Source organism: Zeugodacus cucurbitae, chromosome 4 (genome assembly GCF_028554725.1).
Source record: "Zeugodacus cucurbitae isolate PBARC_wt_2022May chromosome 4, idZeuCucr1.2, whole genome shotgun sequence".
NCBI lineage: Eukaryota > Metazoa > Arthropoda > Insecta > Diptera > Tephritidae > Zeugodacus > Zeugodacus cucurbitae.
The window spans coordinates 17,413,802-17,432,292 of record NC_071669.1 but is presented as its reverse complement, the minus strand read 5'-3'; the positions used below and the strand labels follow the sequence as shown (position 1 = coordinate 17,432,292).

Below are 18,491 nucleotides of genomic sequence, written 5' to 3'. Positions count from 1 at the left end.
TAAACGATTCAGATTGTCTTCAAAGTTCTGGTATATGGGAAGTAGGCGTGGTTGTGAAGCGATTTGGCCTATTTTCACAACATATCATTGGGATGTAAGGAAACTATTACAAACCAAGTTTTATTGAAATCGGTCGAGTAGTTCCTGAGATATGGTTTTTGACCCATAAGTGGGCAACGCCACGCCCATTTTCCATTTTGTAAAAAAATCTAAGTGCAGCTTTCATCTGCCATTTTTTATCTGAAATTTAGGGTTTCCGACGTTTTCCGTTAGTGAGTTAACCCACTTTTAGTTATTTTCAACCTAAACTTTGCATGGGAGGTGGGCGTGGTTACGATCCGATTTCTTTAATTTTTGGACTGTATGAGGAAGTGTCTAAAAAAAACGACTGCAGAAAGTTTGGTTTATATAGCTCTATTGGTTTACGAGATATATGCAAAAAACTTAGTAGGGGGCGGGGCCACGCCCACTTCCGCAAAAAAATTACATCCAAATATGCCCCTTCATAGTGCGATCCTTCATACCAGATTTTATTTCCATAGCTTTATTTATGGCTTAGTTATGGCACTTTATGTGTTTTCGGTTTTCGCCATTTTGTGGGCGTGGCAGTGGTCCGATTTTGCTCATTTTCGAAAGCAACCTTCCTATGGTGCCAAGAAATAAGTGTGCCAAGTTTCATCAAGATATCTTAATTTTTACTCAAGTTACAGTTTGCACAGACGGTCGGACGGACGGACGGACGGACGGACAGACATTCGGATTTGAACTCCACTCTTCACCCTGATCACTTTGGTATATATAACCCTATATCTAACTCGTTTAGTTTTGGGTGTTACAAACAACCGTTATGTGAACAAAACTATAATACTCTCTTTAGCAACATTTGTTGCGAGAGTATAAAAAAAAATAAAATAATTTACACAAAATATTATTTTTTGAAATTTTTATTTTTGCATTAAAGTTGTAATTACTTCCTTTATTTGCATGTCATTTGAGTTGTTTTGGGCTTGTTGTTGTTGCTGTTATTACATATGTTCAACTATTTTGAATTTTTTTGTATTTACCATTATCACTACACATTAAAAATAATATTATATAATATTATTATTTACTCACATTACACTATTCAATTTAATATGAATCAATATCATGTCTGTATGCGTGAATCTATGTATGTACTTGTATGTGTTCGCGTTTGTGCGCTCCGCGGTTGAGGTGATTGAGTAGAGCAACTTGAAAGCGACGCAGAATATTATTTCAGCTAATTCGCTGTTCGAAATGCAAATATGCAGAAATCTGAAATTGAGGTTATGTTGAAATGAATTTTAAATATATTTTAAAAATATTTTAAAATATTTTTTTCTTTAATTTTTATAAATTTTTTGCTTTTCATATTAAGTGTTGCCTAGTTTTCGGCGCTTCCCAGTTGCTTGACTCAACTGCTTCAAACGCGCTGCAGCTTTCATTTATTTATTTTAATTGCATTTTTGTTGTATTTGTAATTGTAATTAAAACTTGCTGTCTGACATTTACAATGGTTTTTGGTTTATGCTATAATTTTATTATTTTTATTTTTATTTGAATTTAATTTTTTTATTTATTTTTTTAATAATTTTTTTTTGGTTTTATTATATTTCTATTTTTGTTCGCTCGTACTATTAACTTTTGATTTCATGTTTGCTTCTGTTGTTGTTGCATTTTATTGTTTAGCTTAATGCATTTTGTAATATTATTTAGCTTACTTTTGTATAATAAATAAAATAAAGTATTTAAATTTGTATTTTTTAATTTTTTTTGTAATCCCTTTTCACGACATTTTTTGCTGGCTCTCTTTGCTTACCTTTCATAATAAGTAAATATATAATATACTGACTCAACTGCAAATATCGTTTAATCATTTTTGTTTTTGTTTTATTTTATTTTTTTGTTTTATTTTATTTTTTATTCATTTAGTTTTTTCTTTAATAATTAAAATTCACAAAATACAATTCACAACTACTTTATGCTTATATCATAACTCACATTATCATGTCTGTATATACCTGCTGATTTTTTATTTTTAGGTTTGCCTTTTCTTCTGCCATTAACCCTTTTGTTTCTTTCGTACTTCGCTTTGTAAGGTTAATGCCATTTTTCTTTCACCGCAAAACTCGTTATACTCACTTTATCCGCCGTATTTTCAAAAAACTTCACTTTTTTCTTATTATCTGCTATTAAACGAATTTATTTTATTTAATATACTTTTGTCTCACATTGAATATTATTTTTTGTTTTTGGTTTTACTCTTACTCAATATATATATACTTATAAATATTTAATTATATTTTTTTTGCTTAAAAAACAAAAATAAAAAGTTGCTAAATCGTATACATGTTTGAATTGAATGTAAATGCTTAAAATCTGCGAAACCAGATGCTTTAAATTATTACTTTCCTACTTTGCTTTGTCATGCGCTTCGCTAAAATATTTGCTTCACTTTTACATTAATTAGTTTTCGCAGCAAGTAATCATATTTCAACACATTAATCGTTACTGGCTGCTTTGCTCGCGCTTATAATATAATTTTTTATATTTCTTCTCTCTCTCTCTCTCTCTCTCTTTTTTCTCAATATTTTTCACGTCATAAATTTGTTTGCTTGTCAAATTTTGACTCAATCAACTGTCAGCTGAACTCTTCTCTATCTCTCACTTTCTCAAGTACTTACATATCTCCTTTCTAGCGAGTAGCGAGTAATCGTTTATGCATTAAACTAAGAATTTACAGTTTCTTCCTTCAACTTTTGTGTCCACACCTGTCACTTAAATATACATATATATTTTTCAACCAACTTCTTGTATACATTTCAAAACATTTTTCACTTAAGTTTCTAGCATAAATACTTTAAAATCTACTTATCCAATATATTACGTATTTTTACTTTTTTTTGCGTAAGTGTAGTATTGCAATATTTTCATACACAATTTACCTGTTTTACATCATTACATTTTGCTTATTCTAAATTTATTTTAAATATTTTTTTTATATATTTTTTTTTTATTTTTCAAGTTTTTACTTTTTTGTTTTGTTACGTTTTACATAAACAGCGTCTTTTCAATTACGTATATTTGTTGCGATTTATGAAAGCTTATGCATTTAAGTTTTGCTTAAGTAATTAGAGTTTGCATCTAGTATATAAATTTTTTGTATTTATGTACAGTTGTAAGTGTTAAGTTAAGTTAAGTAAGCTTGTAAGCTTTGCCATATGTAGATACCGATCGAATAGCTTTTTATACAGCAAGTTTTAAGCTTACGCTTAGGTGATAATACATTATTTAGATTACTCAGTAGTAAGGGTGAAGTAGTTAGGTGTAATTAAAAGCTTTCACAATCAATTAATTCACACTGAAATAACGATGTAAAGAGAATGTAGTGAAAGCTCAGAAGAAATGTAGTTAGAAGCTTTTAAATAGATATAGTGACAGCTCCAATGAAATACATTGCGCGGTTTTTGGTTGAAAGCTTTCAAATTCTTATATCAATATATGAGTGAAAGCTTCAATGAAATGCGTTACGAAGCTTTTATAAATGAGAAAATACTCAAAATTTAGTATTTGAAAATAAAATGGAAGTATTTTCACTGTGGCAACTGATAACTGAATTAAGTGAAAGCTCTCTGTGCATGTGTAAGACGAAGATTTCAACGAATTCGAAGCTTTTGAATTGAATTTTGATTTAAAGAAACGTAAGCTTTCACTGTACACTGAAAACTAATTTAGGTAAAAGTTCTTAATTTATTTCAAACCTTAAAAAAATTGTTACACTGAACAATCTGAGACAGATATTTAGTGAAAACTTGTGCCATATTACAAACAAGCTTTCATTATTTATACAACACAAAAAGTATTAGTAAATTTATTGACATTTTGAAAAGCTTTCAAGGAAAGCACTGCTCTTGCAAAAGGATTATAAAAATCTGAGTCCGAAATTTGGTGAAACCTTATGTCATACTACAATCAAGCTTTCATTATTTGTACCTCTACGAAAAATGTTATTAAATTCTTCAGTATAAAATCTTTCTTTGAAAGGATTGTTTTAGAAAATAATATACAAATTCGACTTCCAGAGCTTTCACTTAATATATAGGAAGAATATTTCAAAATATGTGTAATTTGTATAACCAACTAATCTTTTAGCTATGTAGCTTTGTCGTGCTTTTTATCATAATTTCTTTTCTTAAAATGCCTAAGGTACCCTTATCAGTGTTTTACAAATAAATGCATTTCCATTCTCAATATTATATATAATAATAAACAATTAAATTTTACACTACATTATTTGCACTACTACTACTACACACATATCTGGAGTAAAGTAAATACAAATTTCACTCGATTTTACATGCTGCCTTCTTCAACTTTTGATTATATGAGGAGGGTTGTAACTGCTTTGTTTCGTATCAAGTATGCCTATGCACACTGGAGTGTATCTAGTAGGTCTAATTAATATTTATACTCCTATATACTATAGGGCAAGCCTGTTTTCACTGCTACGTATATCAACTTTTACAAAATTTACTGTTTGTCGTTAATATGCTTTAATCATATAAAAATTGGCTAGTTAAATATTTCTTCATTCTATTTATTTAACATTAAGCTTACCGAAGAAGTGGAGAGCTGCAGTTCTAATGATACGTATGAATTGTTTGTTTTTGTGTGGAAGGAAAATTAATAATTAATAATAAGATGTGAAATTTTAAAAAGTAAAAAATGATCATAAAAATATAAAAAATGGTTAAACTAAATTATTAGTACTTAAAATAATATTTTTTAAAGAAAACTGTTTATATTTTTTATAATTATTTTATTCCGTATTTAGAATCTAATTTAATAATAACATGCTTTCAAAAAACGGTTTGGTTGAAGAACGCGTTTACTACTAACGAACAACATTCGCCGACCTGGCGACTCTTACCCTAACTTAGCGGAATAAAAATTCAATTAAATTTTGAAAAATAATTTTCAAAATATTTAATTAAAGTGAAAAAAAATACAAAAAATATATGTTGTAAATAAGAATAAGTCGTAGTGTGCAAGTGCAAGTGTTTATAAAAAAAAAATAATTTTGGTGCTTAAATTAATAATTTTATGTGCCTCAGAAAGTATTTGTAAAATTTTGTAAAGTTTTATTTTTTGAAAAGGGTGGCAACTCTATTTTAAAATATGTCTAAATTAAAGACGCTTTAAATACCTTTCATTTGGCACCCATATTCCTTAATATTTTTTTCAAAGGGTGGCAACTCTATTTTAAAATATGTCTAAATTAAAGGCGCTTCAAATACTTTTCGTTTGATACCCATATCAATTTTTTTTAATTTTAAAATGGTGGCAACTCTATTTTAATATGTGTTTAAATTAAAGACGCTTCAAATACCTTTCATTTAATACCCATACTCTCTTATCTTTTTTTCAAAAGGTGGCAACTCTATGCCAAATTGTCTCTAAATGAAAATCCTTTCAAATACCTTTCGTTTGATACTCATATTCTACTCTTTTCTACCTCTTTATGCACGAGAATTGAAATGAGTGCCTTAGGACCCTCATATATCTCTACAAATAATTGCGGTTCCAATATAAATATTGTAATCAATTTTCCTTAAAATAGTTGAATATAAAAAAAATTAAAATTGAAAATAATTTCATCAAGATATGAGATATGCCTAAAAATATCATTAAAATTTGAAAATTCGCACTCAAAATAAAAGCAAACGCAGCGCCTTTTTTTAATACACACACACCCTATCAATGACGCGCAGCCAGCGTCGTCACAAATAAATTTCGTTAAATCAGTCGCCTACCCAACTACCGGGCGAACATAAATGCAAGGCAGCAAACATTCTTTGCAATGGTTGTGCAGCCACTGTATGTGCGTATGACATGCTACACCCACACGGCGCAAAAAAATCGCAGCGCGAAAAATGTAAAGCATGCTTTTAGGGGCACATCTTGTTATTAATGCTGTTCACCTGGTTTGGGCGTAGGTGTGAACGGGCAAACATTGAATTTTAAATTTTCATAAATTTGTGTGTGGGGGTGTGTAGGTACGCACTGGGTGTGAGGTGAAAATGTGCATGGGAGAAAAATGTATGGGGACACGTATCTGCATTGACGACTATTAAAAAAACGCATGCTACATATTTTATAGAGAAAAAAATGTCATGATATAAAATATTATGAAATCAACTAAAATCAACCAAAATCGTATAAAAAAGTTCTGTATGCAAAAAAATTGTTTTTTTTTAAAACTAAATGAAATAAAAACAACAGAAATTATATTTTTTTTAAATAATTATTTTTTGTTTGCATTTTATTTAGCATTTTTAAATAAAAACAATAATCAATCGTTAAAGTATAATAATTATAAGATAAAGTATAAAATAAAATACACAATTTTAACTCTTCGTGTGTTTTTCAACTTAAATTAGGCGAGAAATTTAAATACATATAATAAAGCAAGAGAAAAGTTGTTCGTTCAGTGTAAATAAGTGGCAAAATTTCGTATGTGAGTTTGCAATCAAATGGCTGCTGTTGAGTGTTTTAAGACTCAACAAAATTATTTTTATATTTTTTTTTTTATAAAAATATTTCAGCCTACTAAATTACTTAAAACATTTCATATAATGTCCGTCCTGCCTTGCATAAATATTAATAATATTTAAATAAATTTGAATGCTTTGCAAATTACATTACAATTTTACTTTGCTTACACAACTACTTGTTGGCATAATAGTTTTTCATTTAATACATACAAATTATAAAAAAATAATTATTATTATAACTTAATTTATATAATTAATGCGTGACTACATGCAACTATGTACAGTTTCTTGGCAGCAAGAAATACAAATGAAACGAAAATCAAAAACAAAAATACTTAATTATATTAATTTTGTTGTTATAAATGTAAACAAATAAACTTATTAAAAATAAGTAGGAAATTCTTGTATGCGCTTTGTTAATAAATAATTTATTATAATTTATTTTCTGTTTGTTGTTGTTGCACTTACGATGTGGCAAACAAAATGCAAAATACTTTTTCAACTTTTTTTAAATTTTTTTGAATGTTAATTATGAAAATAAGTGGAAAATGTGCAGCAATTGGCGTGAAACATTTTGGAAGATTTTTTTTTGTGAAGTTGAAAAACAATTTTGTTGAATATTTATTCAGAATTTTTGGTGTTTATTGGCATAATTTTTGAAATTAATTGAGCTTCATCCAAATTGAACTGAATTTTGTGAGAATATTTTAAAAAATGAAAATGTTTAAAAGTATCAAACTTTTTAAGAATTTTAATTATTTTTTGTATTTTTTCATTAAACAGTTTCGGAAATATTTTCAGTATTTAAATAAATGTATTTATTTTTTTTTAGAATTAGAATTAAATTTTTGTGAGAATTTTTTAATAAATGAAATTTTTTGGAAACAAATTTGATCTTATTTTGTAAGGAATTAAACTTTTTTTTTTCTTAAAAAGTTTAAAAAATATTCAATATTTAAATGATTAATTTAATGTTTTTTTTTTTTAATTTTTAAAACAAAATTTCTTTTTTCTAGGAAACAATTAGTTGGAATTAAATTTTTGTTAGAATTCTTTGAAAACGAAAGTTTTTTGGAAGAAAATTTTAAATTATTTTTTAAGAAATTACATTTTGCATTTTTTCCTTGAAAAGTTGCGGAAAAATATTCAGTATTTAAATAAATAAATTTTTATTCAAAATTTTTTTTTTGAATTCAAGTAATTTTTTTCTAGAAAACACTTAGCTCGAAATGCCAGAATTGATTAAACAATTTAAATTATGTAAAAAAATAGTTATTCAAAATATTTTAATTTAAATATTTAAAAAAATTGAAAAAATAATAAAAAAAAATAAAAAAAAAAATGAAAAAATTTAAAGACTTTATAATAAAAAAAAAAAACAAAATAAAAAAAAAATTCTTGAAAAAATCTTTTTTTTTTATAAAAACTGTGTTTAAATTCTCGATAGTTGTTAAATATGAATATATCTTCCAATAAATCTTCAAAAATAATATTCCTCTCCAATCATTATGCGAAAAAAAAACTTTTTTTCCTTCAAAATAAAGAAATGTCTACACAATTTGCCTGCTTTAACACACTCTACACATAATTTTCATATCAAATTTTTCGTATTACATTTTCTTTTAATTTCATCTTTCGTAATTTTGCATTTTTTTTTACGCAAAAAATTAATTATTAATAAATTTCGTGGCGCACATAAACACTTAAATAATTACACATTTTACGCTGCTAAATTAAAAACTAAAATTCAGTATTTACAGTTGGACATTTAGTGCTTGCGCTAATTCGTTGGCATTTAATTTATTATAAATTATTTTAATTTATAAATTAATTATTATTAATTATCTCTCTTCAGTGCAATTTCTTGTTTTTTAATGATTAATTTTTTTTTCATTTCAAAACCCACAATGTGTGCTTTGCTATTATTTTCATATTTTTTTTATATTCATCAATGCTTACATACAAACGCTACATACAGTTAGGCGTATTAAATGCTACAAATAAACATGAAATATATATTTTACAAATGCATTTTGAAGGTTTACAATATTTTCTCATCGTTTTTAACACAACTTTTACACTTTTTGATATTCGACTTTTGTTTTTATTTTTTGCTGGCAAATTTACATGCATTTTCTTATGTAAAACGTATAAGTAGTGTTTTTGTTGTTGTTATAATTTTTTATTATTGTTATAATTAATATTATTGTTGTAATGCAATATGGCGTTGGCGTTTTTGGCAGTGGCAATTTACACACGCAATTTTGGTGGTAGGAAAAATCCAAAAAAAAAAACCTTTTTCAACTTTACTTTTCTCCACCGTTTTTTGTTTTTGTTTTCTTGCTTTACATATGCATACCGTTAACATTTGCATATTTTTGCGTTTGCTTATACAATTCGTACATTTAAAATTTTATTATTATTTTTTATTTCATTTAATTTTTATATTATTTTTTAATATTATTTTAAATCAGTCTATTTGAGTAGAGTGTTGAAATATGGAATTAGGAATAAGTGAAATTATGTTTATAGATTGTTTTTTCATAAAATATTTTTTTTATTGAAATTTTTTTTCTAAAATTATTTTTTTATAGAAAAAAAATTAACGCGCGCATTTGATGTGCTTTTCGTATCGCTTCACTTTTCCTAACTGTGCAACACACTTTACTTTCATTTGCTATTTTTTCAATATTTTATTAATATTTTTTATTTTTAATTTTTAAGAAAAAAAGTTGTAGCAAGTTGGTTGTGTTACGCTATAAGACTATTGACTATTTTTTTTTTTGCTTGAATTCATTTAGTGTTGATATTTTATAGAAATTGTGCTTTGTTGTTGTTGTCTCATACTTTTTCAATATTTACCACATAATATTATTTTTATTTTTTTTTATTTATTTTTTAACTTTTTTCTTTCAATGAAAATGGACTAGAATTATATAGTTTAGCTTGCTCTTACTCGTTACTTTATTACATATACTCGTTTAATTTTTTTTTTTATTGTACAACTATAAATTAGCAGAAAGTAATATGGCGCCTTGTTGTTGTAACTTTACAACACATATTAACACTTCATATGCAGTGCATAAATTTAAAGAACAAAAAATGCAACACTGCAAATGCGTACGACGCGTGTAGCCAGCGCCTGCACGCATTTACAGCTGCGAAAAACTGCTCGTCGACACCCAGTGCGCTGTATCTGGTCGTACCATTAACTATATAGGACCATAGTCGCTCAGCGCCTGCCCGGGGTGTTGCGCGCCCGGCCCACCAGGCAACGTAACGACCACGGACACCGCGCGTGAATCGATCACCGAACCGGGTGCCGTACTCGGTCCACCATTACCACCGCCATTGCCACCCATCGGTCCCATTGGACCAACACCACCACCGCCGCCATTACCATTGCCATTGCCATAAACGCCAGGCATACCCATTTGGCCGGGTGTAGGTACACCCATGCCACCGCCACCGTGCATCATACTGCCAGGAGGAGCCCCAACACCAACACCACCACCGCCGCCAACCGTACTATTGCTCATACCCGCTGTGCTCATCAGAGTACCGTGTCCGCCCAGCACGCTGCCACCGCCAATTGTACTGCCGCCGCCGCCGCCACCACCACCGCCCATCGTTGAAGCTCCGCCTGACTCTCCATGTCATACGTGACTTGCTGCCGGTTGTTTGAGAACATGATGGTGCAAATGGTGATGGCTGGTGGAGGCAACCGATGCGCCACCCGCCTGTGTATATGGTGTGGCGAGTAGCGAACCGGCCGCCGAACCCACTGGCATACCCATGCCGGAGCCAGCATACGGATGCGGTATGGGCGGTCGCGGTTTAATGAGCGCCTGATTGGCGCCAGTGCGATCCGGTGCGCCGAAGAGTCGACGCCAAAAGCGACGCCAACTTTCCAACGTCTTACCGGACCAGATCCAAACGCCCGATGTAATGCCAACTGCCAATGCCATGAAATACTTCAGCATTAGTACTGAGTATAAGGGTTTCTTGCCAGGCCCTTTGGTCTGTGCACATGGGCAGGCGAGCGCTTTGATCCAGTCTTCGAAGAAGGCGGCCTCATACAGGTAGCATCCGATTACGATGGTTGCCGGGACGGTGTAGAGGACGGAAAAGATGCCAATGCGTATCATGAGTTTTTCCAATTTATCTGCTTTAACGCCAGCGCCAACACCGCCTTGTTGCTTGATAACGGAACGTATGCGGAAAAGTGAAACGAAACCCGCCATGAGGAAGGTGGTGCCGATGACGAGGTATACAAAGAGCGGTGCCAGCACGAATGTCTTCAGATGATCCGGATTGAGATTGCCCACATAGCAAATGCCGAGTATGGGATCACCGTCGACAGCTGAGAGCAGCAAAACGGCTACCGATTGCACTGTGGGTATGAGCCAGGCGGCTAAATGAAAATACTGCGAGTGTTTGGTGATGGCTTCATTGCCCCATTTCAAACCAGCGGCGAGGAACCAAGTGAAGCTGAGCACAACCCACCAAATAGACGAAGCCATGCCGAAGAAATACGTCAGCAAAAATACCATAGTACAGGAGTGTGGTCCCGCGGAGCTCTCCTTCAAGTAGCGACCATCACAAGCGATCTCTTCATTCTGTAGAAAATTCTTCGACAGATAACCAACAGCGACCATAAAGTAGCAGGCGGAGAGAAATACAATCGGACGTTCGGGATATTTAAACCTTTCGGTGTCGATGATGAACGTGGTGAGTGTCATCAGTGTGCTGCAGAAGCACAGACCCGACCACAGGGCGATCCATATGCCGGCGAAGTCCTTTTCGTCGTTTGTGAAGAACGGTCCCTTGCACGGGATCGCGCAATTTGGTACGCCGGCGATTCTTTGTACAGTTGAATTCATGTACCACGGGTAATGCATGTGTGGTGGCTGCATCAGCGCTTCCTTCCCCAGGAGTAGGAGTGGCGGGCGACACGAGCACGTGCAATCCTTTACGTTTGTTCTTTCTCCTAGGGAATTTTGGCAGTTTTTTGAATTTTTGCCTTTACATTTCTGTGAAGTTGAGCCACCGGCACCAGATTGCTTGCGTTTACCACCGCCGCCGCCACCACCACCACTACCACCGCTGCCACCGGAACCGCCGGAGCCGCTACCGGACGAACCATCACGTCCAGAACCGCCGCTACCCGACTCCGTATAAGACGGCTGTTCCATGCACAAATTCTCCGGATCGCCATGAACGGGCAAGTGCTCGCAAGCCATACGCTCCGGCCACTGGAAACTATACTGTTGCATGATGGGCGCACAACCGGCGCGTGCGCGCTCACAAACCGAACGACAAACCGGCAACGGCTTGTGATAGTCCTCCAAACAGATGGGTGTGTACATCGAACAAAGGAAGAATTTCAAGTCGGGTGAACATTTGATCTCCACCAGCGGCCAAAATTGATGCACTTCCAAGCCGGCCTCATCCTGTGTCTCGTGATTCATCTCATTCGGAAACGAGGTCATGTTGTAACCAATGCCGCGACACATCGGTATAGTGATCTCTTCGCAGCGTGAATTCGGATCTTTCGGTATGGCGGGCAAGCCATAACCCGGCGCAGGACTAACATCCATCGAATGTGGACCCATGCCGCCCATGCCAACGCCACCGCCGCTATCCGCGAGATGTTGCATGCCGTCCGCATGACAGTTATGTGTGTGTAGCAACAGCACGATGCTGAGTACGAATATAGAGTTGCATAACGCCAGCGGATGCCGCCGCGTCGCATGACTGTTGTGTGCCGTTGTGCGTGACATGACTTATGTTTGTTTATATTTTATATATTTAAATATTTCGCGCGAAACTTATTCGCTAGCGCTTCCAAAATTTTTTGTAGTTGAGTACTTTTAGCTGTCTGTGACAGTGACAGTTGACAGTCAACAGCTGACTGAAGACTGAAGACAGTGCAGAGTGCAAATGTGCAGCAAAGTAAGTAAGTAGCTGTAGTTGTAGCTGTAGCAACGCTAGTGGCGCGCGCTATGCAACAATGCGTACGACCGAACGCACGCTCAAACCGCAGGCGCAGCGGTGTTGTCAAATCAGCGGTGTGCGACAAATGAAGGATAACTGCAAAGAGAAGAGAGACAAAAAATTAATAAATGTTGCTAGGGTCTGTAAGCGCTTAAGTGTAAATATGTCAATGTTTTCTTAGTAACCACAAACGATTAGCTTTAGTCCGGCTGCTGTACCCCCATGAGGATGACAACAAACAATTCGAGATTCGAGCCTAAATCAACAAAAATCTATTAAATATCGAGTTTTAGGAAGACAAACACATAGACTTCTATATATATATATGTAAATATATATATACAATTAAATACTAGTAGCTGCCTAATGTTTTTCTACTCACTGCCATTTCATTTGTTTCAATTCCCAACAAACAGGCAGCGAAAGTGTCAAGCAAACACTTGGCTGAGGGGTGAGAGAAAGACAATAAACTATAAGCTGAGGCTGAGGCTGAGGCTGCGAATAGCAAGTCGCTGACATTAGCAAAGCCAGCATTTAACCCCTTCAGAGAGCCGCCGCGTTTGCCATACATATGCGCGTATATTCAAACAAAAGCGTTGAACGCGTGTGACAAACTGACACTTGCGCGCTTAAACGCACACTCATACACACACGATTTACATACAAATTCACTTTAGATGGACCAGATGATGCTCACTTGTGCCACATCAATCAAAATCAGTGATTTTTATTAAATTTGACAGCCACAAACGGCTGCAGTTACACATTAACACCACTGCATGGTGAGTTATTGGTGGTGAAATGTATTAACTAACGGTCAGGAAAAGGGCGCTGAAAGTGAATTTCTACCGTGAATTTGCACATTTTGCTTTGATTAATTTTTTTTCTTTGAATTTGTTTGTTGTTGCACCGTAGAATATGTTGCGTTGTGCGTGTGTGTGTGCACTCGTGTGTTTGATTGGTCGAAACTAAATTAAGCAAATTGCTCATTTTGCAGCTTGACAAGTCAGCGTAGTCACTGCTGATGGAATATGTATTATATATACAGGATGTATGAGTATACAAGCGGTGGAGAGCGCGAATAATGTATCATTATTGTGAGTGGCTCGAAGTAGAGAAAATAATAAAACATTAATTATGTTAATTTTTTCGAAAGGAATCTATTTTATTTTTTGAATTACAGTCTCCCTAACTCGAATGTTTTTTGAGGATTCTGGTGATTCGAGTTAGGGAAATCTGTACTTTTTATTTCATTTTAATAATGTTTTTTACAAAAATTAATATTTTTAGTAGAAATTAAAGGGGGAAAGGGGGGGGTGTTCGGGCTGTAAGGTTTGTTTCGTCGAAAAAGACCTTTTTTCATGAATTTTTTTAGAAAAAAATATTGCTGTAAGTTTTTTTTTACTTATTATTATATGAAAGTACAACATTTGAAGAATACTTAAAAAAAGTTTTATCGAAAAATAGCGAGGAATAACGGATTTATCGTCGATCTCTGCAGGCACCTCGAAAAGAAGTTTTTGTGCGGTGACCAGCCTACAGCATCACTGGATCATCCGAAACCAAAAAATCAAAACGCTTTCATTAGTTTATTAGTTTATCTTTCAATTGACGTCGAGTTTTTTTAAGTTTTAAATTTTTCAATTTTTGGTACCATTTTCAAGCCAAAATGACGATTTTAGACGAAAAAATCGACCTATTTGTTATTGTAAAATTGTTAGTAATTAATTTGGAAAAACTCGACGTCATTCGAGAGCTATATATATGTAGAATATTTGTTCAAAATTTCAAAACGATCGATGCAGTAGTTTTTTCTGTAGGCTGGTCACCGACTTTAAAAATCACATATTTGGGAAAATGTATTCAAAGTTTTGTACACTCAGCGCAGGTAGCTGGAGGTATCGTTATCGTTATCGTCAATAAACTTTATTATTTTTTTTATTTAAAAAAATATCGATAAATACAAATAGCAATGAATAGTATTCACATATTTAACATAATTTTTTTATAAATAAATTTATTCATTTAGAAAGGAAAAAGAGGCTTCAATTGGAGTATCTTAATGTCATGTTGTGAATGTTTAGACACCAGAACCAATAAAATTTATTTTCTTTTTCGATCTCTTTCAAAAAAAAAACAGCAGGGGATATTGACGTCCTTTAAACCTGATTATTATTTTTCCAGTAATTGTGTGTTCTGCACAGTTTATGACGCTTAAAACTTGATCAAAATCTCATTCAAAGCTTTTGAAATTGATTCTTAAATTTCGAGAATTAAAAAATCTGAATAATATCCAGCTTGTTAGTCTCTAATTGCCACACTAGTTCATTCATTACCAACATTTTAGGTTTTAGTTAGAAAATATCTTACAATTAACAGCTCTTGCTCATTTCCACATTTATTCATTGGGTCCAAAATTGTAAATACTCACTGTAATACTAAACTTGCCTCAGTACCAAATATTAAATTACACAGTCTCACACAATCATGTGACACACTCAACACTCATGCAGCTGTTATTTGCATAATTAATTGCAAAGTAAATAATAGAACAAAAATTCGAGAGCACGCTGCTCAAACAACAACAACAAACATTTACAGAAAACTATCGAGACAACAAAAAATGCGAGCATTTTCAAGAATACATATTTTGGAAACCCCAACAAAAAGCAGCGCTCATCACATTTTAGTGACAACACTAGAAGAGACACTTTACGCGCAACATGTGTAAATGCTTTTATAGAGCACTCATATATAGAATTGTGTGTGTGTGTGTGTGCATGTAAATTGTTTAGTGTCAACAAATGTTATTAATTAAAATGTCATTCAAATTTAACATAATCATCATAAAGCAGCATTGTCATTTGTAGTTCAACAATATAAAATTGAAAAACTTCATAAGCTGCATAGACAAACATATATATTTGTATGTATATACAGTGTGTATATATATATAGAGAGAGATCATAACGATTTCCCTACATTTAGTGCACAGCATTTTCATCAACTTGCCACAATGCGCCGTATTGTCGTTGGAGATCAACTGACAGCTGTGCAGACACAGCAGCACTTGCGGCTATTGTGGGTGCTTACATATATACAAACATATGTATATATAGGGTATTGTCAGCAAATAAGCCACCCACACAGCATATTCAATGCCACGCTTGGTTTCATTAATGCATTTGTATGTATGTAAATGTATCTGAACACAAAACTAGTGTCATTTTAGGGTCGCCCTCACAAGGCACCAATTTCACCCCCTGTCAGTCAAGCAGTCACTCACTCACTCAGTGTTTTTGCGCCCTCACTGTCACTTCGGGCTTATGCTGCTTACTCTTCCTGCTGTTGATTCACTAAATGCTGCTGCTTTTTTGGCTGCATTTTATTATTTACTTGCCACGCTCTGTCTGATTTTCACCCTCTTCACGCTCTTCTGCTGCCACTTTTAGTCAAATACACACTCGCCACGCTTTTCACACAACAATTTCAGTTTTGAGGGAGAGATTTTCCTGTTGTAGTGTTTTACGCATAACGCTGGGTTTGTGCCAGTCAGCGTGATAGCTTTCGAAGTGTCAACTTGGTAAAATGTACACAATTACAGCCGTTGCTGGCCGTCACTCTCGCCGGCTACTCGCATAGCTCTCCACAAACTTTTTGCCGGGTTTTCTTTGCAGTCACGGTGTACTATTTGCTATTGTTGTTTGCGTACGACAGCTGCTACCGTTGACAGCTTTTCGCCTGCCCTACCACTATTGTTACTTTACGTTGGTTATCCTTTAAATCGTCGACGCTCCAGATATTTGCATAAATACGCGCAATAAGTTGGTCCACAAGGGGTGAGTGGACTTGCCAAAGTTTGAGTGTTAAAATTTATTAGTTGGTCAGTGTACGATTTCGCAAAGCACCAGTTGAAAGTTTAATTTTAGAAATTGATTTCTCAACTATGCTTAATTTAATTAAACTGAAAGTGGGACAAGTTTTATTATTCGCATATAAATTTATAATATCACAATTACTTAGCGAATTTACTCTCATGCATTCACTTACGCTGTCAACTGTCAGCTGTCAGCTGTCATACCACTACTCATTATTGGTTAAGCGCTGCGTATATGATAACCCACTTGAAGGTGAACAGTAGCCTAATAATCGCTTCAATTTATTTAATTTAAATATTTCTTTTTTATTAAATAAATATTGAACTACAGTCTAACTGTCACTTTACCCTACAACTGTCACTCAACTGCGGTTTGACCACCAAACAGTCATGACGTGCGCCTGTATGATGCTATAGCTCGTTAGTATTCGACAGTTAAACCGCAAAACGTGTAATTAATACTTACTACAAGTCTATTTTTTAATTTTATTTATATATTTGCATATAGATTGAGTACTAGTAACCTCTGAGCTGCTTATTAATCTATTTTTTTCATATTTTATCTTCATATAATCTATTATGCAGGAAAAAGTGTAACAGCTTGGTTTAGGCTAATATTGTTGTTGAATATGATTTTCTAACCACAAGTGTCAGCTTTCCATAACATTTACAAGCGCTCAAATGAGATATCTGGGATGTAAAGATGGTTATAACGATACCCACTTTCTTCAATATGCTTATAAGATTAGCTAAAAGTTTTTCTATCTGGTATCAACACGCATTTCTGTGGAAACTATTGAGAAATTTGGAAAGAGAAGAGCACTCCGGCGTATTGCCATACTCCTGGTGACTCTGGGATTACTTGCTCTTAACTTTTATGTATTTTGAACTTAATTTTGAGACAGATTCGATTTTGACTGACTCGAACAATTAAATTCTCTATTTTTTGTGCTTCAATTATATAGTTTTTGATATTTACTCCAGTGAAATTTATTGAAAAAAAAAAAATTCTTCCAAAAAATTCTAAAATAATTTATGGAATGGACTATATACACGAATTAGGTCAGTCTAACGACAATAAAAAGATCTCTCAAGGATTTTGATCGTGCCTATGGTCTTTTCTAATGTTCTCTCGGTAACTAAAGTAGTCAATAATTAATAATTGTTCATACTTGAGATTTCTATGGTCAGAGAGTTTTTTTGTATAAGAAATATTAGGTCTACAACTTTACTTCCGCGGTTTTTTTTTTGTATAAAAACGGTTGCAAATGTCGATGACACTCAGCCGCACTTTTCTTGGAATTAAAAAAGAAAAGCAAAATTTCCCGCAAATGTCGAGAATTCGGGTCAAAAAGTGACATTTTCAGTTGAAAATAAGTTTGGGATGCAAACAGATCTCTACAAATATTTTGTTGGGTTAATGTTGACACAACTGTCCAAGATCGATTTAAAACGATTTAATCGACCAGTGATTGACCCTAGAGACATCTATTGGAAAACGGCGGAAGCAAAGTTGTAGACCTAATAATTTTTTATTTCAAATGTTTTACTATCTCAAGACACTACGTTTAAACCACTCAAAATAATGACATAAATTTAATTTTAAGAGCACTGAATACAGTCCAGAGGAAAGAAAAAACAACAATAAAAAAATCACAAAATCATTATTCAACTGCAAGGCATGTTTATACAGTAATAACTGTGTAAAAGCAAATAACCAGTGTGAAATATGAACTTGGCCTAAGCATTTGGCTAACAAAATAAAAATCTGAAAAACCAAAAAGTGCTTAACAAGAAAACTAACAAACCACAAATGCGCACGGGCTGAGAAAGAAATGCTACCAATAAACAATGAGATTGAGAAAATCTGCAGCAGCACTTAAACGGCAAAACGTGACCAACAAATGTTTTCAAGTACCAAAAGCATGATTAGGGCAAAAAAAATCACACAAGAAAAAGCAATAACAACAATAATATACGAGTATGAACTGAGAGGCACTAAAAGAAAGCAACAAAAAGCGCAAGAATTTTAGAAAAACAAC

General features: G+C 33.3%; 2 protein-coding genes across 2 annotated transcripts in view; both read right to left on the bottom strand.

Moving 5' to 3' along the window:
- Positions 1-6,571: 6,571 nt before the first annotated feature.
- Positions 6,572-10,204, bottom strand: LOC114804607 (uncharacterized). The gene has a single exon (XM_029043540.2). It carries the CDS (start codon positions 10,202-10,204, stop codon positions 9,788-9,790), a length of 417 nt encoding a protein of 138 aa, XP_028899373.1. The 3' UTR covers positions 6,572-9,787.
- Positions 10,205-10,231: 27 nt separating this feature from the next.
- LOC105215685 (frizzled-2) overlaps positions 10,232-18,491 on the bottom strand; it is a 75,024-nt gene continuing 66,764 nt past the window's right edge. The window contains exon 3 of the mRNA XM_054230252.1: positions 10,232-12,668. Coding sequence (XP_054086227.1) covers positions 10,232-12,358 — 2,127 coding nt within the window. The 5' untranslated portion in view covers positions 12,359-12,668. The remainder of the gene's footprint in view (positions 12,669-18,491) is intronic.